The following is a 25,140-nucleotide window of genomic DNA, read 5'->3' as shown; positions in this document are numbered from 1 at the left end:
TTGTGATCCTCTTTAGGATTTTTATGCGTTGAGATTTTTCCCAGATACGTTGGTGTTGTTATAACATTCTTATATTGCTGTAAATACATCAATTTAACTTTGTTGGGAATATGCTTATTCTGAAAACTGTATTTGGGTTTTCTATTTTGTTATTTGGGTTTCTTTTTTTTAAATTTCACATAACTGCTTCTAAGTAAGAAGCTAAAAAAAAAGAACACTTTGGCACAAATGTGCGTCCACACAGGAAGTTTTACTGTTACAGCCATTGTAACTTAAATTCACATCCTTCCGTATGTATTTGCATTCTGAAAAAAAATCTGTTTCAAATTAAAGTTTTTAACTTTTTCTGTTTGTCAAATGGCTGAGATTCTGCCTTGTAGGATTTGAATTGTGTTGTACCAGGTGTCTGTTCTTGCAGATTAAAAAAGCTGGGGAGTCTTATTTTGATGAGAACAAGAATAAGATAGAATCAAACTACAGTGCTTGCTTGGGATATTAAGCTTCAGACCATTTCTCACTGACTTTGCAAAAAATATAATAAAATATTAATTTAATCAATTTAATATATTCTCACATTTAAAATTAATCCTGTCTTTATACTAGTATTTTCCTGTTCTCATAGTAAGTATCTTTTGTTTTGTGGTGATTTCACACAGACTCAGCTCAGGTACTTCCTAGCCCTTCAAAGTAAAGTGGGATACTAAAGCTAAAATTGAGTTTTTATTAATATGGCTGTGCTTTTTGCTTGGATGAATGTTTGGGTGCTTCAGGATCCACTCATCTACTTTCTGCAGGTGGTGTGGTGGCAGCATGAAGAATAGGTTAGTTTAGCTGATTTTCAGTATTTCTATTATATTTAATGAAAAGTTAGAGGAAACTCACCCACATTTCTGATGGCACTGACTTTGCTGAACGGTACTTGAAAGGGGAAAAATTTTTTTGTTTTGGTTTGGTTTTTTGGTTGTTTTTTTTTGGGGGGGGGGGGTTGGTTGGTTGGTTGATTGGTTGGTTGGTTGGTTGGTTTTTGGGTTTTTTTTTGCACAGCTAGGCTTTTCCACACTCTTTTTTAACTCTTTAGCTGCAGTAAATTAGCTGTCTATAATTTTCTTTTCTTGGCCATCTTAATTTTCAGAGTACTCAGAGAAGCAACCAAAACTGGCTGATAATATTCTCATTTGTTGGAATTTAGCTTCTCTGGTTCTTCCATATTCAACTTTCATATTCAAATCCAGCTTTCTTTTCCCTGACCCTGGCAATTCATGGATTCAAACTGAGAAAGACTTCCTGTTGATTGAAAAGTAAATTAGCTTGTGGAGAAGTGTCTGAGGGGGAGAAAAAAGGTAGAAATCCCATTGTATCAAACACTTTTAACGTTGGCTAATAAGCCATGGAAAACGCTCCTGATGGTGTTAGATACTGATGGCCTCAGGGCAAGAATGCAGTGACAGAGTTGGTCTGTTCTGTCTCCAGCTCTAAACCTGTATTTAACCAATGCTGGATAATGTTGCTTTCACCAGTTTAGGTAATTAGATGAACTGGTACTGCCTTGTGTATGGATAGTCTGTATCAACTTAATGTGCCTCAGCTGGGTATGTAAATAAACTAAAGGTAACTTTAGTTTTACACAGTGTTAACAAAAAATAACCGGTAATTATTATTACTGCATTTTCAGATTTTATAAAGGATGAACATCAAATCTAGGAACAAATTTCAAGAATTAAGTTTTTAAATATGGTGGAAGAGCTTGACTGTGAACATGAGTTGTCATGGAGGTGTTAAACTCTTCTTGCAAGTAGTTTATTCAGTGGTTTATCAAAGATTGCGGTGTTGAAGATTGTATTGGTAATAACTTTCACTGTGGTTTTAAATTTAAAAGAAAATAGGCATAAAAATGAGCGTGTTGCCTCATTTCATTGAAGAAGATTGAAAAACGTTGTTGGATGTAAGCCAGATTTTTGAAAATTTGCTTCCTGTTCCTTTCTTAGGTGCAGAAATAGCTGAAAAGTACAATTCAGACTGATGTCAAGCTATAAATATTGATGAAGCTCTACTTGGCAGCTGGTTATGTTGAAAGTTGGTGTTTGCAATTATAGTTTAGAATTATTTGCTTAACAACTCAGCATTTGTTTTCTTTGAGAATAATAGTGCTAAGATCTTGGACTTCTCTGCATGCATAATCATGTTAGCGGGAAGTCAAAGTCTTTGTATAAAACAACTCCCTCTGTTATTAATTGTTAAAACTGTGATAAGTATGGAACATTACACCCTGATATTTTCCAAATTAAACTTACAGAAGACTGAAGTTTAGAAAAAACAAAAAAAAACCACCACAACAACAACAGCAACAAAAAAACACCAAAAAAAACCAAAACAAAACAAATTTGCGATTTAAGCTTCGCTCTCCGTTACACCGCATTGGCCTTCCTTCTTCCTCCTGGCTTTGTCCTGGCTCATTGTGACTATAATCATCTATCCAAACCTGCATTACAGGGTCCAGTGCCGGGATTCAGAGCTCACTGGATGGCAGGGCATGCCTCTCTGCCTCTGTGACTGCTGGAAGACTTAGCACGAGTACTGCCTCACTGGTGTGAATTCCTTATCAATGCAGCTCTTACTGTAAAAGCAAAGCAAAAGCATAGTTTAACAGAGGGTACTTTAATACTCTTCTCATTAAATACAGGAAGATTGTAAGAACTGAAGAGTTTGAAAGGCACAGTATCTCCCAATCCTGTCTTGCCTGTGAATGATTTTTAATAGTGCTGTCTTTAACTCTCATAATTGCTGTTGCTGTCAGTGAGTAAGCCACCCTTCCCCTTTCCTATACACGTCGGCTTACTACCTTATCAGTTTTAATTTAGTTACTACTGCTGGCTTTGATAAACATACTGCTACGTAGGGCTTGGATAACTGTTAGTTGTGGTTCAAAAGGAAACCTTCGATCCTGAGATGACTTTCTTGGTATGAATAATCTGATGGGATGATTCTGTTGGGATTATCAGCAGTAAAGGAGTTATTTATAGCTTTCAGGTTTAAAGTTGAGCTGTTGAGAAGTAGGCCTCTCTCTCATCACAACATTTTGCTTAAGATGGAGAAAAATGCTTCAGCTCTTTGGCCCAGTGTAACATCCACCCGCCTTCTCTTCATCTGTCCTCTAGAAAATGCTGGGTTTCTGTATTCTGAAGACTTTTTGTCATTTTGCATGTGTCCTGAAATAAAGCCTTGCTACCATTGCACTGGTGTTGCTGCAGCAGTGGTGAATCATTAGGAATTCTAGTATACATGGGTTGCTGGCATTTTGAGTATGTTGATTGCCTCCCATTTTTGCCACTGGGGCACCATCAAATAACGTGATAGTTGTAATACTTATGGTAATGACTGCTGTTGTACCATTGGGATTCCAAGCATTGTTACCATTATCAAGTAGAAGCAGCATTTGCAGTGTGAAGTAGCCCTTTTTTGTGCCTGAAAACCGATGTATTGCAAGACCTGATAGAACCCCAGATAAACAATTGCCAAGAGCAGGGGTTTTTATAGTGATAATATGTTTCCAACTTCGCTGAAAAAAATCTCTTGGCTGGATAGAACTTTGATATGGAGTGGCAGAAACAGCCAGTGTTCTCAACGCACTGTGTTTTAATTCCTTGGTGCTCCAGTCCTGATCGCCATAACTCTTACCGTGGTGCTGACTGTCAAGAAGACATTGTTAGTCATTTAAGATAAAGGGCACTCCCAACAACCTCTGTTTGATAGTTTCCATAACCGTTGTGATAGACTGTTGGAAGACTTTGAAGAAAAGGAAAAAAACCCACCAGAAATAATTTTGAGGATGTTCTTTTACATATAAATGTTGTATGTCCGCACGTTATGTGTACACGTATGTAAAGTGTGTGTGTATATGTGCTTCAGTCTCAACGAGAAGACAGAGTGGGACAAAGCACAAAGGACTTAGGAAAACTTAGCCAGTTGGCAGCCTTGGGCTGATTATAGTTGGGATAGAACCTTGATCACAGTTGAGAAGTGATGTGTTGTCTATGTAGTGTACAACAGGCTGCTGCTGCTGCAAAATAGAGATGAATACCTTTTATTTTCACTGTAACCTTTAACGGTTCCTGTAGTATGAGCAGGAAAGAAGTGGATTTTTGTGCTGCTTTGCGTAGTAGAAAGTGGCAAAAAGATGCAAGCAAAACATTTTTAAAAATAGACTTTTCAATTTGCTTTTCCTTTAGTGGGAAGAGGAACATTTAGCACCTTAAATGTTGTTTATGTAAATGTTTTGGAACATTGGGAAGGTGGCAATGCAATATTCTGTCTCCAGTTTATGTTTCAAAATTGTCTTTGGACTCAAAGGCTAGAAACAGGATTTTCTAAATAAAAAGTCTGATTTTGGACCATTTGAGAAGCATCCTTTTGCATGTTTCTCATCTCCTCCTGAGTTAAAAATGGAGACATTCTTTAAAGATAAAAAAGACCAAACTCACTAATGATTGGATTTTCTTGAGCAGATGATGTTGTTTAATTGTCCATTTAGGAAAAAAACCCCTGACATCTTCAGGAATGTTCTGTTTTATAAAAGTGGTTTGCTAATTTATATTTGAACTGTTGATGTAAAAAGACTTAGGTGCTGTAAAGTGGGACTTGTGTTTTGTCTTTAATTTCTGTATAGTCCTCCTATTCCCATATTGCCTTAGCAGAGCAGTACAGACTAATGTATATGATAGGTATTCCAAGTTACAGTTATTTATCTTGCTAAAACTGGCTGTGTTATATCTACATTAACACTGAGCCATTTTACATGTATTACCAAAAACATTACTGAAGAGAATGAATACTGAACAAAATCTGAAGTTGTGCAGCTAACACTGAATTAAACATAATGGACATTTTTTCCCATGTCATGTTTTGCTGTAGAACACCATAGTGGTTTTGTGGAGTATGTGACTGCCATTCCTCAGTGCCATTCTCTGACTTCTTTGTTTGTTTGTTTTGGTTTTTTTTAATAAGAGCTTGAGGATTTCTGCCTTTTCCAATTCTTCCTGTCTGCTTTGTTTAGAGTGATATCTTTAGTTCATTTTTCCTTCAAGTACTAATACTTCCTGGATTTCCTTCCACCTAAGCAATGCAAAGATACTGTTCTAAACTATGTGAAATAAAGAGGTTATAAATCCTCTCTGAAGCACCAGTAACATGTCTCCTCCTACCACATTATTTCTAACTGATTATGAGTTATGTTTTCCTCTTTAAAAGTCTTGAAAAGTGAAGTAAAGCAGAAAAGAACTACCACAGTGAGAGCTGGGTTGTCCTGAATAGTCATGACTGTTAGACTGCCAGTGTGCTGTACATGGAAAAAACATGAAATATTTCTGTATTTTTTTGAAGTTGTGAGTGATTTTAGGCCAAATTCCCAATATCCTAATTGGGTATGTGATGTTTTTGTATAGTTCTGTCAGCAGCTGTTTTGTTTTTAGACAGCTTGAGGCCTCTTGAGCAGAGTGTGCTCTTGGTTGCTTTATCAGAATCGTCCCACAGATAAGTCAGAAATAAATTTAATTTTAAAGTTTGCTTTTGTAAAGCATCTACCCAGGGTAATCTAGGGTTCCCAGTACTAATCAAGGGACAGTTAAACCATAGTGGGAGCAAAAACTTCCTTTTATCACCAAATGTACTGTTTCTAGTCAAAACTTGTTTGAATGGAAATCATTCCCAGAAAGCTCTTAGTTAATGCTGGAAGATCAGGAGAAAAATACTCGGTTTATGGCAGCTAGTCCGAAGACAGGAACAGTTTGTCAGTGCTGTACATTAAGCACGAGTAGTAGCCGAGAAGATGATGCAGTGGATTTTGAGAAATGCCACTTGTTCATTACCTTCACAACAAATCTTTTCTCTTATGGTGCCTGAATAACGACAACTGGACATTTAGGTTTTAGTGATGTGAACTTGGATGTATAGTGGTAAGCCAGTAGTTCTGGACCTCTTTTCATTCCTGGAAGTTGGTTATGTTTTACAAAACCAAAATTGAAGTATTTAATGGTAGCTGTGGTTAAGACAGACTATGAATGCTTTGAAATGGGCTTGAGTGTTAGCCAGTGCAGTGCTGCTGCTGTGTTATTCTTTCAAAATGGGTTTAAATACCCGACTTTTGGTAGGTAATGAGATTCATTTTTACACACAATATTCAATATTCAGGAATTATTGTAGGATTATGTAATCACTTTCCTTGAATGCAGTGGTGTGTGTTCTCTCAGTTCTTATACAAGAAACCAGTTTTACCCCATGTTTTTTCCCAGTTGTGAATAGAAATGATGTTTTTAGAGCCTCCTACTGTTCTGTTGTATCTCATAGTCAGTAGGAGAGTCTGTCACACATGCTACCAGTGTTTACTGTTTTTCCAGATTTGGATGGGAGGTTGAGGGGAGAATTTTAAGAAAGTGTTTTCCTTGTAGCAGCAGCCTGTTTCTGTTCGGTGCACCTGGGATGTCTTGATCTTCGTACAGAGGCAGTGTATGTGAGAGGTGACCAGAAAGGGGGTATTTTCTGTAAGTGAAGAACTTGGTGAGCAAGTGTGAAATAATGTGCAGCACCGTAAAAAATACTTGACAGGGGAAAAAAGCTAATTTCTAAGTCCCACTTCTGTACAGGATATTCTTCTGCTTCATAGATTCCATAACCTGGTTAAGTAAATTGCTGCACTTGACTATATTGGAACCAGAAATACATACACAATATTTGGGGTGTTACACTGTCGGTGCATACAGTCCTAGCCTGTCAGGGCAGGACTTTATGTAAGCCAGAATTAATTGTTTCTGTTATTGGAAGGTAACAGAGACCAAGTCAGATCTCTGTCTGCCTGAGTACCTGAACTCATAAGTAAGTGTTGTAGTTAGTTGATAAATACTTGGTTGAGAACTGTCATAGTTCTTGGAGGAAGAAGGAGTGGTCCCCCGCTTTGTTCTCTCAGAGGAATGGTGCATAAGTTTTGAGTGGGTGGGTTATTTCTTGTTTGTTTTTCCTTTTCCTCTCCTCTGGCTACCTAATCGAAGTGTATCTGCTTTCCTGGCAAAAAGTTTTCCTTTGCAGCCCAGGCAAGAAGCAGGTTGATGCATCCTAAAGCCCTTGCTGCTGACTGTAGATTTTGCTCAGAGGATGTGAATTAGGGGGAGATGTATGCATGATATTTAAATTTTGTTCTGACCTGGCAGACACTAAGATTCTCCTTGCTGTAACACCATAGCAGTCCTGCTCAGCTACAGGTAGTTTCCTGTCTTCAATCCAAATTGTTCTCACTGGATTCTACTCTCCTGTGCCTCTTTGCTAATTAACATTGTTACTGTATTTTTAGGCCTAAATTTGTTGAAGTAACTGGAGAAGGATGATTGGTCTTTTCTTGTCTTATGTTTATTAAAAGTTATATAGATACTGGCACATGGCTTTTTTCTGTTAGGAATAGGAATCCATAATCTAACTGTAGCTCTTTCCTCCATCTCCCCAGTACTGCATAAATTACAGGAGAGAGAGGGGACTGTATTGCTTCTTTTGCCCTTCAAATTTTTGTTTATCCTACTTGATTTTACTGAGATGAATATGGATTTTTCTAAAAGCTTTGGGAGTAACATTTGCTGAGCTTTGGAGACAACTGCCTTTTGTTTTTATATATTTTTTTATCTACTAATACCCACAGTTGGTTGATGTCTTAAATTTTTTTTTTTTTTATCTCCTTTTAGGGTTTCGTTTTTGCACTGAATGTAGCCAGGACGGATCCTTGTGGGCTTTGGCAGCCCTTGGAAACTGTCAAAGGTAAAAATCAACCAAAGTTCAATATTGCAGTCTTGAAAGTTGGAGGTGAGAAGAACAGTAGCCTTTACTAGTTCTTAACCAACTATAGGATTTATTGCTATTTTCATATACTTTCTAGTGTGTTACTTCCTGTGGGTTTGGGTGTGAAGTTTTTTTTTCACTGTGTGATGTGATTTGATTTTTTTCAGCTAAAGTTGATGTGTACGATATATAATCTTTGAAAATTACTTATTTTACACTGAGATTTTTAAAGTCACTGGAATTGGTGATTACTTCCTGTAAGTCATGAAGTTACATTCAAGTTCTTTTTTCTTCTGAATACTCTTGCTTTCATCTCAACTTGCATTTAAAGTTGAGATGAAAAAAAGCGTTGTTCTTCTCTGTGTTAAAGTTCATGTTGCTTTTGTACATTCTCAACAGACTCAGTGTAATATAAAGCTTAGCAATGAGATATAATATGGCTGGATCATCTGTTATAAATGAACACTTTGCCTGTGTACCCAGAGACTGGTGATAGCCATCATGTATCGATACAGTTCTGTCAAATAAGCACCGTCTCATTTAGGGCACAGTTGAGTATGCCTTGTTCTAACTGCTCTCCTTTTAGGTGTGCCGTGTATACAAGATCATCACCTTGGAAGAGCCCTTGTGTGCCTGTTTTGCTTTGTGCTCTTGTTTGGGACCTACCTTCAATTTCTGCTTAGTGTCTGTAATCGTGATAGTTTGCGCAGCCTTACTGTCCATCAGGGGGTTTTCCAGTGGGCCATATCTAACTTAGGCTTGAGAATCCACGGGAATAACAATCGATTTTACATTAACAAGTGCTTCTCTTGCAGCTGCACTCCTAAGAAGCTTGAAACAGTTTTTTCTTCTTTATCAAATGAAGAACAGTTTTTCTCTTTAGTCCATATTGGATTGCTGCTGGCAATCCGTACAAGAAAGTGTCGTTGCCTGTGAGGCCCTTGTATTAGTTAAGGTGGTTAGTCCCAGCAATGCCTGCTTGATGGAAACAAGTTTGAAGACATTTGAATTCCAGCTCTCTCTTGCTTATGAGGACCTTGTGTTTTTCCGTGATGGACCTTTCTGCATGTGGGGAAAATTAGGCCTAGAGGAAGTACCTTGTTCACTGGTATAGATTTCAGTGGTAGGGATTTATAAGGGTATGGAAGTTTGGCTCAGGTTTTACTTGACAGAGTGCAGTAGTGAAGAGATAGTATCTGTAAGGTGGTCTGCACTGTTTGGCTTACACTGAGTTTGTGGCTGGTAGCACTGAACAAAATGTGTCCATCCTTGCTGCAGAAAGAGACAGAACATAAATAGGACTAAATATTAGACTGGATTGTCCCAAAACCATATTAGTTTATGACAGGACAATAGTGTAGTAGGCATTAAAGTTCAGAAGAAATCCAGCTAGTTCATATTAAGGTATCTTTTGAGAGTAGATTCTCATCACTGTATTATAGTTTAAAGAGTTAAATAAAAGTTGTTCCTAAGTTTAGACATGCATTTGCTGTGTTGTATGCAGACATACCTCTGCATTGCTGTTTGTCAGACCTTCCTGGGCGTTCTCACTCAAGTGGAAGCTGGTTAATTTTTGTGGAAGATATCAAGTGAATAAAAAGATTGGGGGATTTCAGCAACATCTGAAGTAGTTTTGATGGCTATAAGCAAAAGTGGAAGAAGAGAATTATCTTACTTTTGACCTTTTATGGGAGTGACTTTGTTGATAAGTGTTGAATCTCAAAATCTAAATGGGCATCTGTAAACTTTTTTTTTATCACCCGGGAACCTGGCATAACACATAAGCATTGAAAATGAGTGAATAAATGCCTTTGGGCTTTTGACGTTTTCCCAGTTCTGTAGGACACTAGTTCTTATTTACTGTCTATCCTCCACGTATAAAATAAATTACCCTATGTGTGACCTTCAGCCCTCTGGTCAGAAGCTAGTGGAGTGAAGAAGTGGTGCCAACAACTAGAATAATAATGTTATTTCTTCGCATGCTGTCAGCAGGCAGTTGCTCTGTTGGCTGAGAAATCACCCTGGGTTGTAAATGACTACTATAAAAGTCTGCTATGGAGATAGTTTCCCATTGATTCAGGAATCTTGAAGTGTTTGCTTTTGGCAGTAAATAAACTTGCAATGCAGCACTCTTGTGCCAGTGACTGAGGGAATCTGTGATTCACATATGCAAAAAGAACGGAAAAATTATTGTATTGAATTGGGCTCATAGTTTATTGCCTGGTGTTTTGTCCCCCGAAAGAGCCTAGAAGCAAATGCAGTAATAAACAAACCAAAAACCCAAATCCAATAAAACAATAGTGTTCAGCAAAGCTTCCTCTTGCAACACCTCTTGTAATCCGTGGCTTAGGGTTTTCCTGCAGCAGCTACAAAATTTTTTTGATGGACTTTTTTTCCCCCTTGCCAAGTTTTCTGGTAAATTACTGAGCTTATTAAAGGTTCTACCTTCTTGCCATCCTGTGTGAGTTCACTCTGAACATTGTATGAAATAATATGGTATGTATTTAAACATTAAAGCTGATAAAACATTAATTATGGGACAAATGAAGAGTGGATAAACTCTTTTCCTTCTCTATTGCATTTTCTTTTTCCTTCTCTTATCTCTGAGCTATGGATAGTTCCAGTCTGTTTAATGTGACCACAGTGGAAGAGCTTGTTTAATTTTGTTGATTTAGTTTGGGTGGTTTTCTTTTTTTAATTTCCTAGTTCTACTGACATTTTTTTTCCTCCTTTGAGATGTAGTTTTTTGTCTTTTCCCAGGAGTAGTGTATAAAAACTGGTGTAAATACTGCCAGTTCCTCTGATAGTGAGTGATATCTCAGAAGATAAACATGGCAGTTTTTCAGAGTTTCGTGTTTGAGTTCTTCCAGCACTCTGAACTTCTCCTTGCAGTGCTCTTGGCCTGACTTGAGTGGTCTTGTTTTATTTATTTTTTAATGCTTCTGTAGGTCAAGCTCAGTCTTGCTTATATCTCTGATTCTGAGGCCGGTTCAGCACCACAGCAGTCCTCCTGGCCAAAGCTCTTTTGGCCATTAGACACCAAACAATCTGTGTAACATTCTGTGGAGATTACCAATTACTTGACTCTGATACTGAAAAATCATGCTCCAAAACTCCCAGCTCTAGAAGTTCCAGAGTGGGGTTTCAGAAACCTGTTGTGGTGAAGAAGTACCATGGACAGAGACTGCCTGGCCCAGCCTCCTCCACTGCGGGTGCAGAACAGAAAGAAAGAAGGAGTTCTTAGAGGCAGGAGGATCTTGGTGTAGAAGTCATGTTCAGCATTTGATACCTCTAATTTTTGATTATATGCTGCAGGCAGAATATTTAGTGAGGATTAAGGTGAGAGTTTTTATCCTCATTCTTCCTTTCCCAGAAAAGGAAATCACTACATTATAAGTCTTTACAGCTGCCATGCTTTGCGAAGACTGGCCATTACTTACTTACAATATTACTGTACATAACAATTTGTTGTTTATAAAATTTAATGAGTTGTATGTAACATTTTGTAGTTTCAGGCCCTTTATGTAGAATTTGTTCTTTGTTCCTTGAGTCAATTAATGGCCATGACAGATATTGTCCATCTGTCTGCAACATACAGAAGAGGTTGGCAGTGCGGGCAGCCTTACCCCACGAATAGGCTTTAACACTGAAATGAGGGAGGTGCAGCTAGATGATGCACCAAGCTTTCTCTTTTTGGCCTCGTTGCTGTTTGCACTCCCAAAGTTGTCAGCTTCCAGGCTCAGAATTGCTGCTGTGAAGGTGACAGTCAGCAGCTCTGTAGCTGAGGTGCAGAAATGGAGAGACTCGAAATGGATTTTAAATGCTGGTGCGGTTGAAGAGTTACATCATCTTCTGAGGGATGGCTGTTAAAGGCCAACAGCTCAGTGTGAGCCCTTATGTTCAACATACCTGGAACATTACAGATCTGTTCATGGCTTACATTTGCATTTTGTGAGTAAGAGATTCCAGCTGAATTTATGCTGGTGCATTTGATCTCCTGAGTTGACTAATTTGATCCATTACTTCGGAAAGATGGCTTATCCTCTGAAATAAAGACATTCTAATCTTAGTAACCCAAATCTCCCTAACTATATTGTGTTCTTCCATAAGTTACTTTGCAGTTCAAAGAATGGAGTTCAGGGTGTGGATTTTGTTCAGTTGGAACTGCAGTGACACTGTCAAACAAATTTAAAAATAAGTTACCAGGTGGTGTTGAATATTGGGAACACCTGGGAGCTGTTGACCTGGGTTAGATTGGAAATGTTGACCTGAAGGTGAATGACTTTATCAGTTCCCTGAACCATGTAGATTCTAGAATGTATTTATTTTTAAAATGAAGTCAGAGAAAAATTCTCTAAAGTAAGACTTCAGAAGTACTGTGGCATCACTGGAAGTCTGACAATTTTTCAAACTAATAACCTTTAGATTGTCTGTAAACTGAATATGTGAAGCTTATATTTGCACAAAAGCTGTCTCCTACTAAGTGCTAGGATTGCTCAGCTCTAGTCTGCATGATCTTTCCTTATTGACTGTGGCTTAAATAAGTACAAACAGTGACTATGTTAAATACTCAGCAATGAGATTTTAGAATTAAAGTATATTCCTGTTTGCTGTTTTGGGGTTTTTTTCTTTTAATTAAGTAGTTATGTCTTATCCTGAATAACAGTTGTCTTACTTTGTGTACAACATATAAGTTCAGCGAATATGTGCAGAATGGCAACATTAAAGATCATAGCCTAGAATGCTATTTATGTGCACTGCAATCCACATAATACTGGTAAAGGCAGAAAAATAATTGTTTTTAAAATGTGTTTTTCTTTTTTTATCTTTTAGGCAGTATTTTGCATTTCTGCAGAGCTTTGCACAGATCCTGTTCCCATGCAAACTGATGAGGGAGAAATACTGGAGGAAGGCAGTCCCAAGGTTAGTGAGGTAAATGCCACTGTGTTTTGGAGGAACAAGAGCTTGCTTGCCTGAAATGGGGGATACAGGGGAGTGAACATAGATTGGTGGTGGTATTTTTAATAAATACCTACATGCATATATTTATTATGTATTAGCATGGAGATACTTAAAAAAATAAAGTTTTTAAAAGCCTTTTGAAAGACATTGTTTTTTGCCATCCACTAAGGATTGGAACCTTTGGTTTTGGGCACTCCAAAGAAGGAAAGAGGAAACACTTGTACAAAAATACTAACCTTGATTGCATTTAATTTGCTAGAACTGGAAGGGCTTGTCAAGCCTTCCGTCCTACCCACCCACCCTCTCAACTAACTTAAAGAATTAGACGTGTGGGCCCTTAGATGCAGGTGTCAGTGTTTGTGGATTACTGACTGACCTATATTGAAGGTGTTCTGCTTCTTGTTTCCTTGTACTTACCAACGTGTGCTTTGCTGTGAGACTGGTCTGTACGTTGCTTTTAAAGGTACCTCTTGATTCTCAGCATTTCTTGTTGCAACAGGAGAGTATAAAGTGTGCTGTTGAATCTAGCGTCGGTTGTGTACTGCTCTTTGCTTACTTCCTGAAGAAGCAGATGTTGAGACATAAATTACTTTGGTTTGCATAATGACATAGCCATTATCATATTCTTCAGTAGGTTTATAAATATAGTTTATAGTCTTGGCTATCTCAGTGAGTTAGTGTTAACACTGCAACTGATCTGTGTTTAAAACATGGCTCTGAAATTTCAGGAATATATGAATCATTGTTAGCTTGCTTGTAGTTTTGTGTTAAAGGCAGGCTGAAAAGGCAAAAAAACTATAGGACTAAATTGGAAATCTGTTTTTTAGGTGGACCTTTGGGAAATGTTTTAGTTTTTTTAGAGTCTAAGAAAACAAAACATTTTTTAAGCTGTATGCACCAAGTTACGAGGTAATTATTAGAAAGAGGATTTGGCAATTGTGCTGCATGTACTTTAGGAGTTGTGTTTATTTTAAACAGCTTTGAAGGAAGGTTGGCTCTAGATTAGGAGCTGACAAATGAGAACTTATCAGTGGATGTACTTGCAGCCATCTAGGATATTGAATCCATCTTTCAACAAGGATGTGATTACAGGTTTCAGTGGCAAATAGACATGTGAGAGGAGACATCATGGTGCAATTAATTATTGGTTTTTAGCATGGTTACTGGTGCTTACTTTTCACCACACAGAGGGGATCTGTGTGTGTGTATGTGTTAATGTATAGACAAACAAGTGTCTTTGTGTATATTTATGGATACTTGTCCGTGTGGTCTGAAGTAGATTGAAGTAACTGTCTTGTAACTCACTTAACTTACTCTTTCCCTTCAATGAAGTGTATGCTTTTCTTTGACAAGCTTAGTTCTGGGTGTAATGGCAAATATTTTATCTCTACTCCAGCATTAAGTGCTCGAAAAGTCGAGTGAGCTTAAATTAAAAAAAAATAAATATACATATATATATATATATACATATATATATACTGACTTTGAATATACCTAAATGTGTGTTCAATATTGTTTTGAAAGAATGGTCATTTAGAGAATGACAATTCTCTACTTAGAGAATGTGGGAGACTGGGAATCATGCACCTGGCATTCAGTGTTATTAATAAAGAGCTAGATGGGATCAGTATATATTAAGCAAAAAAGAGTAATGACTAAATCTAGTCTTTCTCCCTATCCTGTGGTGTACACTGAAGTCTATTTTTTAGTATTTCTTTAGTCTGTAAATGATTATCCTCTCTTCCCTTGTCCCAGGAGAGTTTTATAGCTGTAACAACTGAAGGATTTGTCATAGAGGAGTTTAGGGAAAATATATTCCATTGTATTGTCTAGTACCATTAACATTGTTCCCTTGATTTACAAATGTTTACGGTTTAGTGACCCATTTTCATAAAGATATATTTTTCTAAGAAATATCTTTCCGAAGTCTTCAGTAATGTATTTATTTTTTTTCTCCTTTTGTTAGGGCATCCCTCCTTCCTCCCACCCATTCCAACTCTTCCAGGCAGGAGACATGAGGTTTTTTCCGAGAAGTTAGTTTTGTGCTTTGAAGACAGCAATATAACTACTTATACATATTTTATTTGGATTTTTCATTTCTCTCCTTTTACTCCTTCCAAAAAGCACTCATCTGTAACTAAAAGTGAATTATATGGTTATTATAATGCTTATTGTCCAGATAGGTGGATCTTTTCTTCTGTGTTTTTCTAGGTGTTGTTTTTTGCACCCATGTTTAAGTACCAGAAGTACTTTTGGACTTCACTGAGTTTACACTTTCTTCTCAAAAATCCCATGGTTTAAATGTTCTTTTGCCTTCACTAGAAATCCTTTTTGAGCTATAAACATTATCTTCTAGCATTTTATTTCCTATGAATGATTAACGTTCCAAGTGTTCCAAGGACTTGGAATACTTCATATGTTAGCAGCTCCCTTGAAGCTCTTCTTAATGTTGTAGAAGTTGAGTCTGCAGCACATAGATCTTACAGGATTACTAAATGCTGAGTAAGCTCATTCTAGCTACTTCAGTGATGATAAGTTTGATTATATCATATATGAGGTCAGATTAATTTTCTGTTCTTAGTCTCTGCTCATAATAGTTGATTTCTATCCAAAGATGTATCTCTACATGCAAAACAAAGAATGAAATTACTGTTTAGGGTGTGTTATTGGCTGCCTCAGAATAATTATTAATCAAAGTGGGCAAACTTTCTGTCTTGAAGTTACTTCTTCAAGTCTTATAGGACTTCAACACCAGTATTAAAGCTGTTGTTGCAAAAGGTGGAAAGATTGTAGAAAATGTGTTTGTATACTTCTTTGTTTGTATTTTAAGACACAAACATAAAATGCAAGCTAGAAATCCCTTTGCGATCAAAAGACAAAAGCCTAGGCCTACATGCTGGAATGCCTTTATGTCAGCTGCACTTGAAGCATTTCTGTTGAGTATTTTATGTCCTTGCTGTGATTGGGTTTGATACTTTTGGTTTTGTTTTTTCTTTTCAGAATGCAAGATGCTCAGGGTTCTGGTAGGTGCTTCCCCACGGTTTAGGATTTCCCTTATTCAGTTTGAGTCTTGACTAGAAGTGGGAAACCTACATTTGGTCCTCTTGCAGAATGTTCTTGTTACCACTTCAATTGAAGTTGAAAAGCACCTAAACAGGCAAGAAAATTATCTTTAGACTCTGTAGCCAAATCCTTTCCATGCTGTTATATTTTGCCAAGAAGACTCTTAGCCAAAGTGTCACCTAACAATCACTTCTGACATTGTTATAAGCTGATCTCAAGTCGAAAATCGATGTGTCTTGTTTTCCATATGTGTGCATTAAACTTGTAGGAAAGAAAGTAAATATGCTAGCTTCTAGACATAACATCTTTGTTATATTGATATCAAGGTGTTCTGCCTTTATTTAGCACCATGGAAAGTCATGCTTATAGCTTATCTTTTTAAAGAGCAAGTCTCACTACATGAAGTTCTCTGTCTCAGGGTGTTAATAACTGACTCTTCCACAAAAATGACAAAGCATGAGGGGTTCCTGTTAGTAACATGTTGCTGGAAAAGCAGTGTTTAGAATAATAATCCCAATTACCTGAGACTGCAGATCCTGTGACCAGTTATCAGTATTTGTTTCCAAAATCTTCAGTTAAAAGAAAGTTTAATTAATAGTTGTCATTCGCTTTGCTTTTTATGTTCTTGCCCAGTAGCATGGACAAAGACAGTACGTTAACACTGTCAGCAGTCCTAACCACTAAGAAGCCTTGGTACTTTTCTTCTGGAATCACAAGGGCATGACTTGAGGAACCAAATTCATTGTATGTTGAAGTATATTTGAATGAAGTGTTCTGGGGTGCCAGAGATGACATCAGAATCACCTTTCACAGAGATACCGAGAATGTCGGGATATAAAGATTTGGATACTGCAGGAATTAATTTTTTTGTGGTGCCAGTCGGAAAATAACCTAAAATGTTATCCATGAAGGTTCTGTCTTATAGTGGAAAACAGATTATTATTTGTTATGCTTTATGCCTTGTGAACTGGTTTCATTCTATAACTGTTTCAGATTTTCTGGCATCCTAGACTATATAGCATTGTCTGAAGCATCAAGATCAAGCCTTGAAGTTAAAAGAAGATTTCCTCTGTTTTTGAAAAAGGAAAAAAAAAAAATTCCTCACATAAAGCCGAGCAAGTCACTTTAAAGACTTAATAGTTATGTCCTTCAAGCTAATTAACAATATGGGAGATATGATTAGAAAATCTAATCCCTGCAGTCAGACATCATGAAGAGTGATATTCCTGCTTGACTCCTAGCAACTTGACAACACGGTTACAGAGTTAGCTTTCATGCTTGCCTTTGCCACTCCTGAAATGAATAGCAGAAACTGAGAGGCGACTTCTTGGTAATTAAACCTAAGGAAAGTTACTGATGGATGCAGTCCTCACTTCAGTGTTTGTTTCTACCACTGTCATTAATGCGTACACTTTAATTTTGTAATTTAATTTTTTTTTTAAATATTTTGGTTGTTGAGGTGTGCTTGTGTTCTCTCAATTTTGTGTATTTGGGAAAATTTCTAGAATTCTGCCCTTTAGTTTTTTGACAGCATATTCTCTTGTCATTCTTCGGATTGCTTTCCAGCAGAGAGTGAGTTTTCCCCTTCTCCCCACTAGCTGCTTTTGGAGAAACTTACTGTCTTGGTAGTTTTGTGGCTGGGGCTTTTCATATGAACTCATTCCGTTGTTTGATCTCACAGTTGTTTTCAGACTAACAGAAAATATTCTTTCTGTTAAAATGGCATCAACACGGTAAAGACAGCTGGCACCTGTCAATAGCATGCTTTTGATTCCAATTATCATCTACTACTACCACCAAGGGGGAAAGCAACTGTGGAGAAATAAGCTTTTCCAAATGAGCATAGAGTTTTAAAAAATGCAGTTAGTTTTGGCAGATGTGGAAGTCTTACTTCGTAGTAGTATTTGGTCTGTTTTATCCATATGATCTGCTAGTGAATATCCTACAATGAAGTATCATTTCACAGAAAAAGGAGTCACAGAATCATTAAGGTTGGAAAAGATCTCCAAGATCACTGAGTCCAACCTTTCACTGAACACCACCATGAGGTGCTAAAGGCTCACCAGTACAGTACAGTCCAGGGAATTCTGTAGGACTGATTTCTTTAGAGCTGGGAGTGCGAGCAAGACCCTCAGTGTTCTCCCCAGTGGTGTTCTCTGGGGCTGCTGATGGGAGGCAGGAAGCACTCAGTCATTCTGATTCCATGATAGCAACGTGAAATCTGCTACTTGTCCATCATACTGAATGGAGAAGAAAACAGTGTTTCTACTTGGAACCCCCTGCCCTTGACTGTTACTTAGATAATGATTTTATTTTTAATTATATTTTGTGGTTATTAATTTGCCACTAATGACTGCTAGGATTTTTCCATTAACAACCTTGGTACTCTGAAAATATTAACAAGCACTGAGATTTTTGTTTGTGACTGATTTCTTTTTAGCTGTTATCATCCATCTCTTTGGAATTACTGCACAGACAACACTAAAACTTGGTTTCTCAGTTGTTCCTTTGCTGCAAAATATTGCAGGAGGAAGCTAAAATTTTGTGCTTTATTTGAAGTATTTTGAGATTTCTTTCAATGTTGGCAGGAATTTCAGCTTATGTAGCAACCTTCTTTATCAAAAAATGCAATTAAAATTCTCGTGTTAAATGTAGAATATCCCCCTTGCCTCCTAGATGTTCCTTCATCTCTCAAAGTAGAAACCTATGAATTCAGAGGGAGGGAGGGATTTTGACTAAGGTAATTTATAGAAAGGTGTTTATCAGTTGTGGTTTTGATTCAGTATTATAGGAGGAAAAAGAGGAAAAACAGCTAATTCTGCCGTTTTAATGCTAGGTATGCTAAAAATCTAGGTACACAAAATTTTGATAAAAAATGCGACTGCACATTATTGTAATAATGCTCAACTCCTAGTAAGTACAGGAAAAGGGAAAAGTGTCTGTATTATGTAGTGTTGGATAAGTGTATTTTTATTCAGCGTTTTTAGTAGTATTTATAGAAACCATTATTGAACTGAATAGGTAGACTGGGAATTAGGCTACTTTTCCATACTCTGGGTTTTTCAAAACCAGTGACACAAACATTGAGGCCTGTCCTGTTGTTCAGTCTCACCGTCCAGTGAGACTTACCAAGCTGTCTTGAGGTCATCTGTTAATCCTTGTTTTATTTCAAGTTGCTGCCCTGTTCTTATTTGTCAACACGAATCTTTACCTTACATTATTACCTACCTGTTCTCATCCTGGTTAATTCTTACTTTTCTTGTCTCTTGGTGTCCAGCTGTGAGCTAGCACTTTTCTTCTCTTTGAACCGCTCTTCGGAACTCTCTTGGCACTGGCTGTGTTTTGTTGTGGTGCATTTTGGTTTGGTCCTTTTTGTCCTGAGCCATTCACACAGAGATGACGAAAAGGTTAAACAGTTTATGTCTTACTTGAGTATCTAAAGTCTTGCTTTTGCTTCATATTTGTTAAGAATAAAGAAACATGAGCCTGTCTTAGTAGTATATGTATTTGATCTGTTAAGCTACATGGTTTTATATTTTTAAACAGAATCTTAAAATTCCTCAGAAGGAAGTGGTGTTAGGAGGGAGTCTTGCCAATCAGGAGGTATCTTTTCTAAAAGCATGAATGTTCCTCTAACTGAATTTAAGTGTAAATTATGTTCAGTTTCTGATGTGGATGTTGCCTAAAGATGACAATAGTGCAAAAGTTAGGCTGGTGCTTTCATTTTGTGCGATTTAGAATTAATATGGTGCAAAGAAAATCACAGTTGAGTCGTTAAACTTGCAGCATCCAAAACCTTGATGCCTATACCTCTGGGGCTTATAATCCTTCTTAGTGATACAGAACTGGGTTTCTGTTCAGATGGCACTAAATAATTTAAAACATTCAGCGTGGAGGCCTAGACAGTAATGAAATTACCAGACTGCTTCGTGACTGTAGTTTTATAAAAGCTATTTTCCAGTCTAGTACTGGCCCAGTACCTGGTGCTTTCAGACGATGGTTTCTCTGCAGTATGAATGCCTGCTACTCTTGGAAAATACTGGCTTGTACAAGAGTTGAGCTTTCAGTATATTTTCTTGTGAATACCTGGCAAGTCAGGAGTAGGTTTCAGTTTACTCATGTGGCTGTTGCCTCTCCACTGGGTTCAGGAAAATAGGCTTTGGGGGTTTTTCTCTTTAGTTTATTCATTTCTCATGTCCGCTGGTGAGATACTTGTGGAGCTTCCAGCATTTCTGTGCCCTGATGTACAGGGTATGTTTCCATCATTTTTCTGGAACATGAGTTGTAGGAGCAGATAGTCTTGCTGACTTGCAACTATCCTGAGTTCATGGAGTCTTTGTATGAAGTATGTTGTGAAGTCTTTTAAAAGTAGAAAGGTATTCTGCCTAACAAGACAATTAATGCTTCTCCCAAAAGGTAGCAGCTTAGGAACTAGTCTGAGCACAAAGATAATTTTTCACAACAGAAACTGATGCCATCTTCATCATGCTCTGCTAGCTTGATTTTTTAGACCTGAAAATGCTATAGCTCCTTAGGAAGTAATTTGAGAACTAAAATCTTTACATATCATGCATTAAAAAAAAAAAAAAATCCATTAAACTCTCAGTAAAAAGTGAAATTACTTTAAATCTTAAGTTAATAAAGCCTTCCCTTTTAATGACATGTTATTAAAGCTTGTAAAAGCATTATGACGTAGTCCTCTTCTTTTAAATATAAATTAACACAGTCCATCAAGGAGAGAAGAAATTTGGGGTTAATTTTTCTTTTCAACTTTAACACTGTGGCCAGCAAAAGAACCTCTAGCACTTTCCTATGAAACACACAGTTGGACTTTTCTACATGGGGAAGAATTCCCAGGCAAACCTGCTTGTGAGTTTATAACTTGGAATTTCAAAATTTCAGGGCATTGTAACAAAGAGCTACAATTATGATATGGGGCTTAACCCTAGTCAGCAACTAACTGCTCACCCACTCCCTGCTCCCCTAGTGAGAGAGAGAGGGGGAGAATTGTAAGGATAAAAGTGAGGAAACACGGGTTGACATACAGACAGTGTAGTAATTTATGGGGGGGTGGGGGTGGCGGAAAGAACCAAACCCTCTCCCCCCCCAAAAAACTCAACAAACAAAAAACAAAGAGTGAGGAAAATAAAACCCACAAAATAACAAATGATGCAAAAGGAAAACAATTGCTTACTGCCAAGTAACTGATGCCCAACCAGTCTGAGCAATGGCAGCCCCTGCCAACCTCCACATACACCCTCACCCACGTCCTGACTTCAGTTTTAATGCTGAGCATGATGCCTTATGGTATGGAATATCCCTCTGGACAGTTGGGATCAGCTGTCCTGGCTGTGTCCCCTCCCAGCTTCTTGTGCACCCCTGGTCTACTTGCTGGTGGGATGGTGTGAAGAAATAGAAAAGGCCTTGATGCTGTGGGAGCAGTGCTCAGCAGTAACTAAAACATCCCTGTGTTATCAACACTGTTTCCAGCATGAACCCAAAACATAGTCCTCTACCAGCTACTGTCTAGAAATTTAACTTTATCCCACGCAAAACCAGTGTAGTATGTTATCAGGGTCTACTGGCTTTATAAAACAGCAGTTATAAATAAGGTAAAATTGTTGAGGACTTTGCAAGAAGAACATGGAATTAAACAGGCAGTGCTACTCAAATTATTTTAAAGGAATGCTATTGATTGCTTAGCTGCTTGGACATTTTGCAAAGAAATTCAGGACCGAGAGCTAGATTTTGCCAGCTGGGTGTACAGTTTTCTAGAGAGGGAAGATTAACTGCTCATTTGAAACCTACTTATCCATAGTGAAGACTGCTAAAATATAGATACCAAACTGAAAGATGACTCTATTTTCTGATCTCAGAATAACCTGAAGTGCTTTTGAATCACAAAAGAGAAGGTTAACACAATGATGTATTTTCTTTCTCCTGGAAAATACCATCGTCTGCCGAATTGACTTTTGAGATCTGTAAGAATGGTCACCATATGGTCCTTTGATCCAGCCTGTTCAGATGAACAGTTCATGTAGAGGCAGTGTAATGGCTGGGAATGTCATTGCAGTGAATAGGTGTGTGTCTCTTGATTTCTCAAGGAAAAAAACACTTCAGTCTTTAGAAACTGTTCAGTTCAAACTCACCTTTTTCATTCTTTTAAAGGTTTTTTTCTTTTTCATAAATATTTTCTCATTAGATTTTTTTCTCAGCCAATAGCATTTCTTCAGCTGATTATAGCAGTTTATAATACTTTGCAAAGCAGAAAAAAAAAAAAAGACAAATATTTGCTTAAAAAACTGAAAAAGCAGTTCTGCGTTTGAGAGCAGAATAGTGTAGTCCCACTACAGAATGGTATAGTCCCACTGTGATGTTGGAGACAGTTGGGGACATTGCTTTGTGACTTTATTTGCAAAACCTCTCTTCTCATGCAGGTGTACTCTTGGCACACAATTTGAGGGGTTTCTGCCTTTTCAAAATATTGCCTTTTGATCTCTTTCCATTTGGTATTGGCTTGACAGAATTGTTGGCAGTGGTTGTAGTCCATGTGAATGTGATAGTTCTATATAATCAGCCACTTAAAATCTTACAGATGTGAAAGTATTGATGAATGCTTTCAGACTTACTGTTTTATGGCAGACTTGAGGTGATAGGTATTTGGGGAGAAATTTAAGCCATGGGCAATAAAAGCTTACTTTACTCTACTTTAAAAATTTTAGATTTACTCTAAAATCCATTTGCAGTCTGTTTAGTTTGACTGAGCAATTGAAAGATGTAAAACTGACTGGTCTTGTTGGCCTCATACATTTGCAAACCTTCATACGTTTGCATGACCCTGCAAGGACAATTTCCTTTTCATTTTGTGAACTAGATTGGTACGAATTTGTTTCAGTTCCTCAAAATTTTTTGTTCTTTCGTTGGGTGTGGAAGAAGTGGACGTGAGGTTTGATGAGAAGACCGTGTTCTTTTATTTTTAACACTAAAAATAATACCAATGGTCTTCATCATTGCAGTACGTGAAAAGGTGACTGGACAACTACGGACGCTTGAACTCTGCAAAAACACAGTATCGGTTCCCCTGTAAAAGCAACAGGGTAAAAGCAACATTAAAAGCATGTGAACGTTTCTTGTCGCTTGTTTAAGATCTCTGAAACTTTTGAGGAGTAAACAAGAGAGGGTATTACAAGAGGGGAGAAGGCAGTAGGTGTCTACAGATGCAGTAAGCCTGTGTGGAATTCGGTTGTTGATAAATGTTGCAGAAGTACTCTGAAATCATATTCGTTGGTTTCAACAGATACAGGGTTTCTGTGTGTAATTCCTAGGGAATTAAGTTATTCCCATGGCATTTTAAGTTTTTTTGTTTGAGGAAAGTGGTAGGAAAGTTGTATCTGTTCCAAGGTAAGTGGGTGTTTTAAGGCCTGGTGGTCTGTCAGATATCTAATAACTTTAATAATCTTGCTAAATTTTGGAAGATCACACAAGCAAGCAGCAACATGAGTTTGGATTTGTACTCTAATAACTGGAGAAACTGGAAAGTAGTCGTACACTGTGAGTGTGCATAGCCTGTGTGCCTTTTCCTTCTGGACAGTGGTGAAATGTGGATGCCTAGGACAGGCTCAAAGCTTATCACAGAATTGTTCTCAGGCTCCAGTTGTTTGTTGCTCAGGAGCTTTCTGGGCCACTGGGAGTTTCTATGAGTTTAGAAGCCACATAATAAATTTCTCTTCTGTGAACACAGAAAAGAAAGCTACTTCCTCTTTCTCTTCATTGCCTATGCGGTCAGATCTCTTAAGGCAGAATAACTTCAGCACCTCTTTGTGTGTGACTGGTTTGTGTCACTTTCAGTCACTCCTAAGCAGCATTTGTGGCAGTGGAGGTGATTAAATGTGTAGTGCAAAAGTGTGATTTAGTTTTCCATAATTCTGATTATCATCTCCTTTCTTGAGACTTTGAAAATCCTTTTTACTGTTTGTGCCTGTTGTCCTTTTGTGGCAATGCATCATCTAGATTTCCAAATCAAAGGGGGAGAAATCAGTTAATATGTTTTCTCCCTTCTCTGTCAGAGTGGTAAACAATGTGTATATCAAAATATCAGCCACTTACAGATGTCAGTTCAAACTGCTATAACTCGTTTATGTGTGTCTGCACCATAAATAGTAAATTGACTGTAAAATGAGTTGGCTAAATAGAATCACTGGGTTGCATACGAGTGGCTGCTCAAAGCAGTGGTGGGGATGAACTGTTCAAGGGCTTTAGGGTCAGATTTTTCCCTGAAATGGAAAGAGATTTGTTATGAAAGTGTAGAAGGCTTTTTTCAGAGTTGCTGAATTTAGCAAGAATTCATGGCTTTTGAAATGCTCATGATCTTTAGCTGAAGACTAATACAAAGAAGTTAATTAAATAATATGGGAATTTTTTGTGTCTTAGTAAATTCAGATTTTTTGGGGGATCCATCCGTACTATGTATGTGCAAAACACACTGAAAAATGGGTGGAGTGCATGGATGGAACACTAAAAAAAATGGGTCATTGATTGCGGTACAGGAGAAGGAGAGCACTTTTGCTTAAATTCAGAACGCTATGCATTTTTTGTCCGAGATTGCTGAGCTATTATTCAAAGCTCCCTTGGAGCTTCAGAGTTGAAGTTTTCAGATGGTATTTCTAGATATGATGTCATACCACGACTTGAGTGACTTAAAACATCTTTGGTGGCTGAAGTGTTACTGACAGAACAGTATCTTGCTGCAAAACTAAGTGGTTTAAATTCCTTCAGAGCAAGATTTAGATTAATTGTTATGTATATATTATATATATGTATATTTATATTTTTAATATATATGGTGTTTGAAATACTTTGTAGCTAAGTAACGTGTTAAAGAAAAGTTTTTAGTTAAGTAAAGTTTCTTGTCTGTACAGTATGGAATGTGTTTGGGATCACAGTCTTTTTATGATTTTGAGAGTGTGACTGTTGTTTTCATGATATTCATAAAATTGTTTGATTTAAGCTTACCAGGGAATTCATGTTAAGCTCCTGGCTATTTCACAGAATATTAATAACAAACACTTTAAATATTACATAGAAAGTGGGCCATAGGTTATTTCTGCAGTTGCATGTGATTGATTAGTGACAGCTGAAACTAAAGGCAAAACTTCTAGTTTTTAACCGCTGGTGCAGGTTTTGTGCTTATTTAGGTGTGTAGCATAAATCATGGCCTCTGAGTTACATAGTTTCTGTAGTCCTAATGATTAATTGAGCTCCATTGATAACCTGCCCTGCTGCTCTCTGAGGATGATGCATGGT

At 37.5% G+C, this 25,140-nt stretch overlaps 1 protein-coding gene across 10 annotated transcripts in view; it reads left to right on the top strand.

Annotated features, from left to right (window-relative positions):
- The window catches only part of TNRC6B (trinucleotide repeat containing adaptor 6B), a 144,561-nt gene that overhangs the window by 7,290 nt on the left and 112,131 nt on the right, over positions 1–25,140 (top strand). For 7 of the 10 annotated variants that reach the window (XM_027879375.1, XM_027879372.1, XM_027879364.1 and 4 more), the window contains exons 2-3: positions 7,719–7,791; positions 12,646–12,744. In XM_027879375.1, coding sequence (XP_027735176.1) covers positions 12,691–12,744 — 54 coding nt within the window. In that variant the 5' untranslated portion in view covers positions 7,719–7,791; positions 12,646–12,690. The remainder of the gene's footprint in view (positions 1–7,718; positions 7,792–12,645; positions 12,745–25,140) is intronic. The other 3 variants (XM_027879378.1, XM_027879369.1, XM_027879367.1) reach the window with 1 other exon arrangement.

The sequence above is a fragment of the Empidonax traillii genome, unplaced genomic scaffold, assembly GCF_003031625.1.
Source record: "Empidonax traillii isolate 1590-97213 ecotype Southwest subspecies unplaced genomic scaffold, ASM303162v1 scaffold55:size2822071, whole genome shotgun sequence".
NCBI classification, from domain to species: Eukaryota; Metazoa; Chordata; class Aves; order Passeriformes; family Tyrannidae; genus Empidonax; species Empidonax traillii.
Note: the sequence above shows the minus strand (reverse complement) of the source record. Positions and strands in the feature narration are given on the sequence as shown.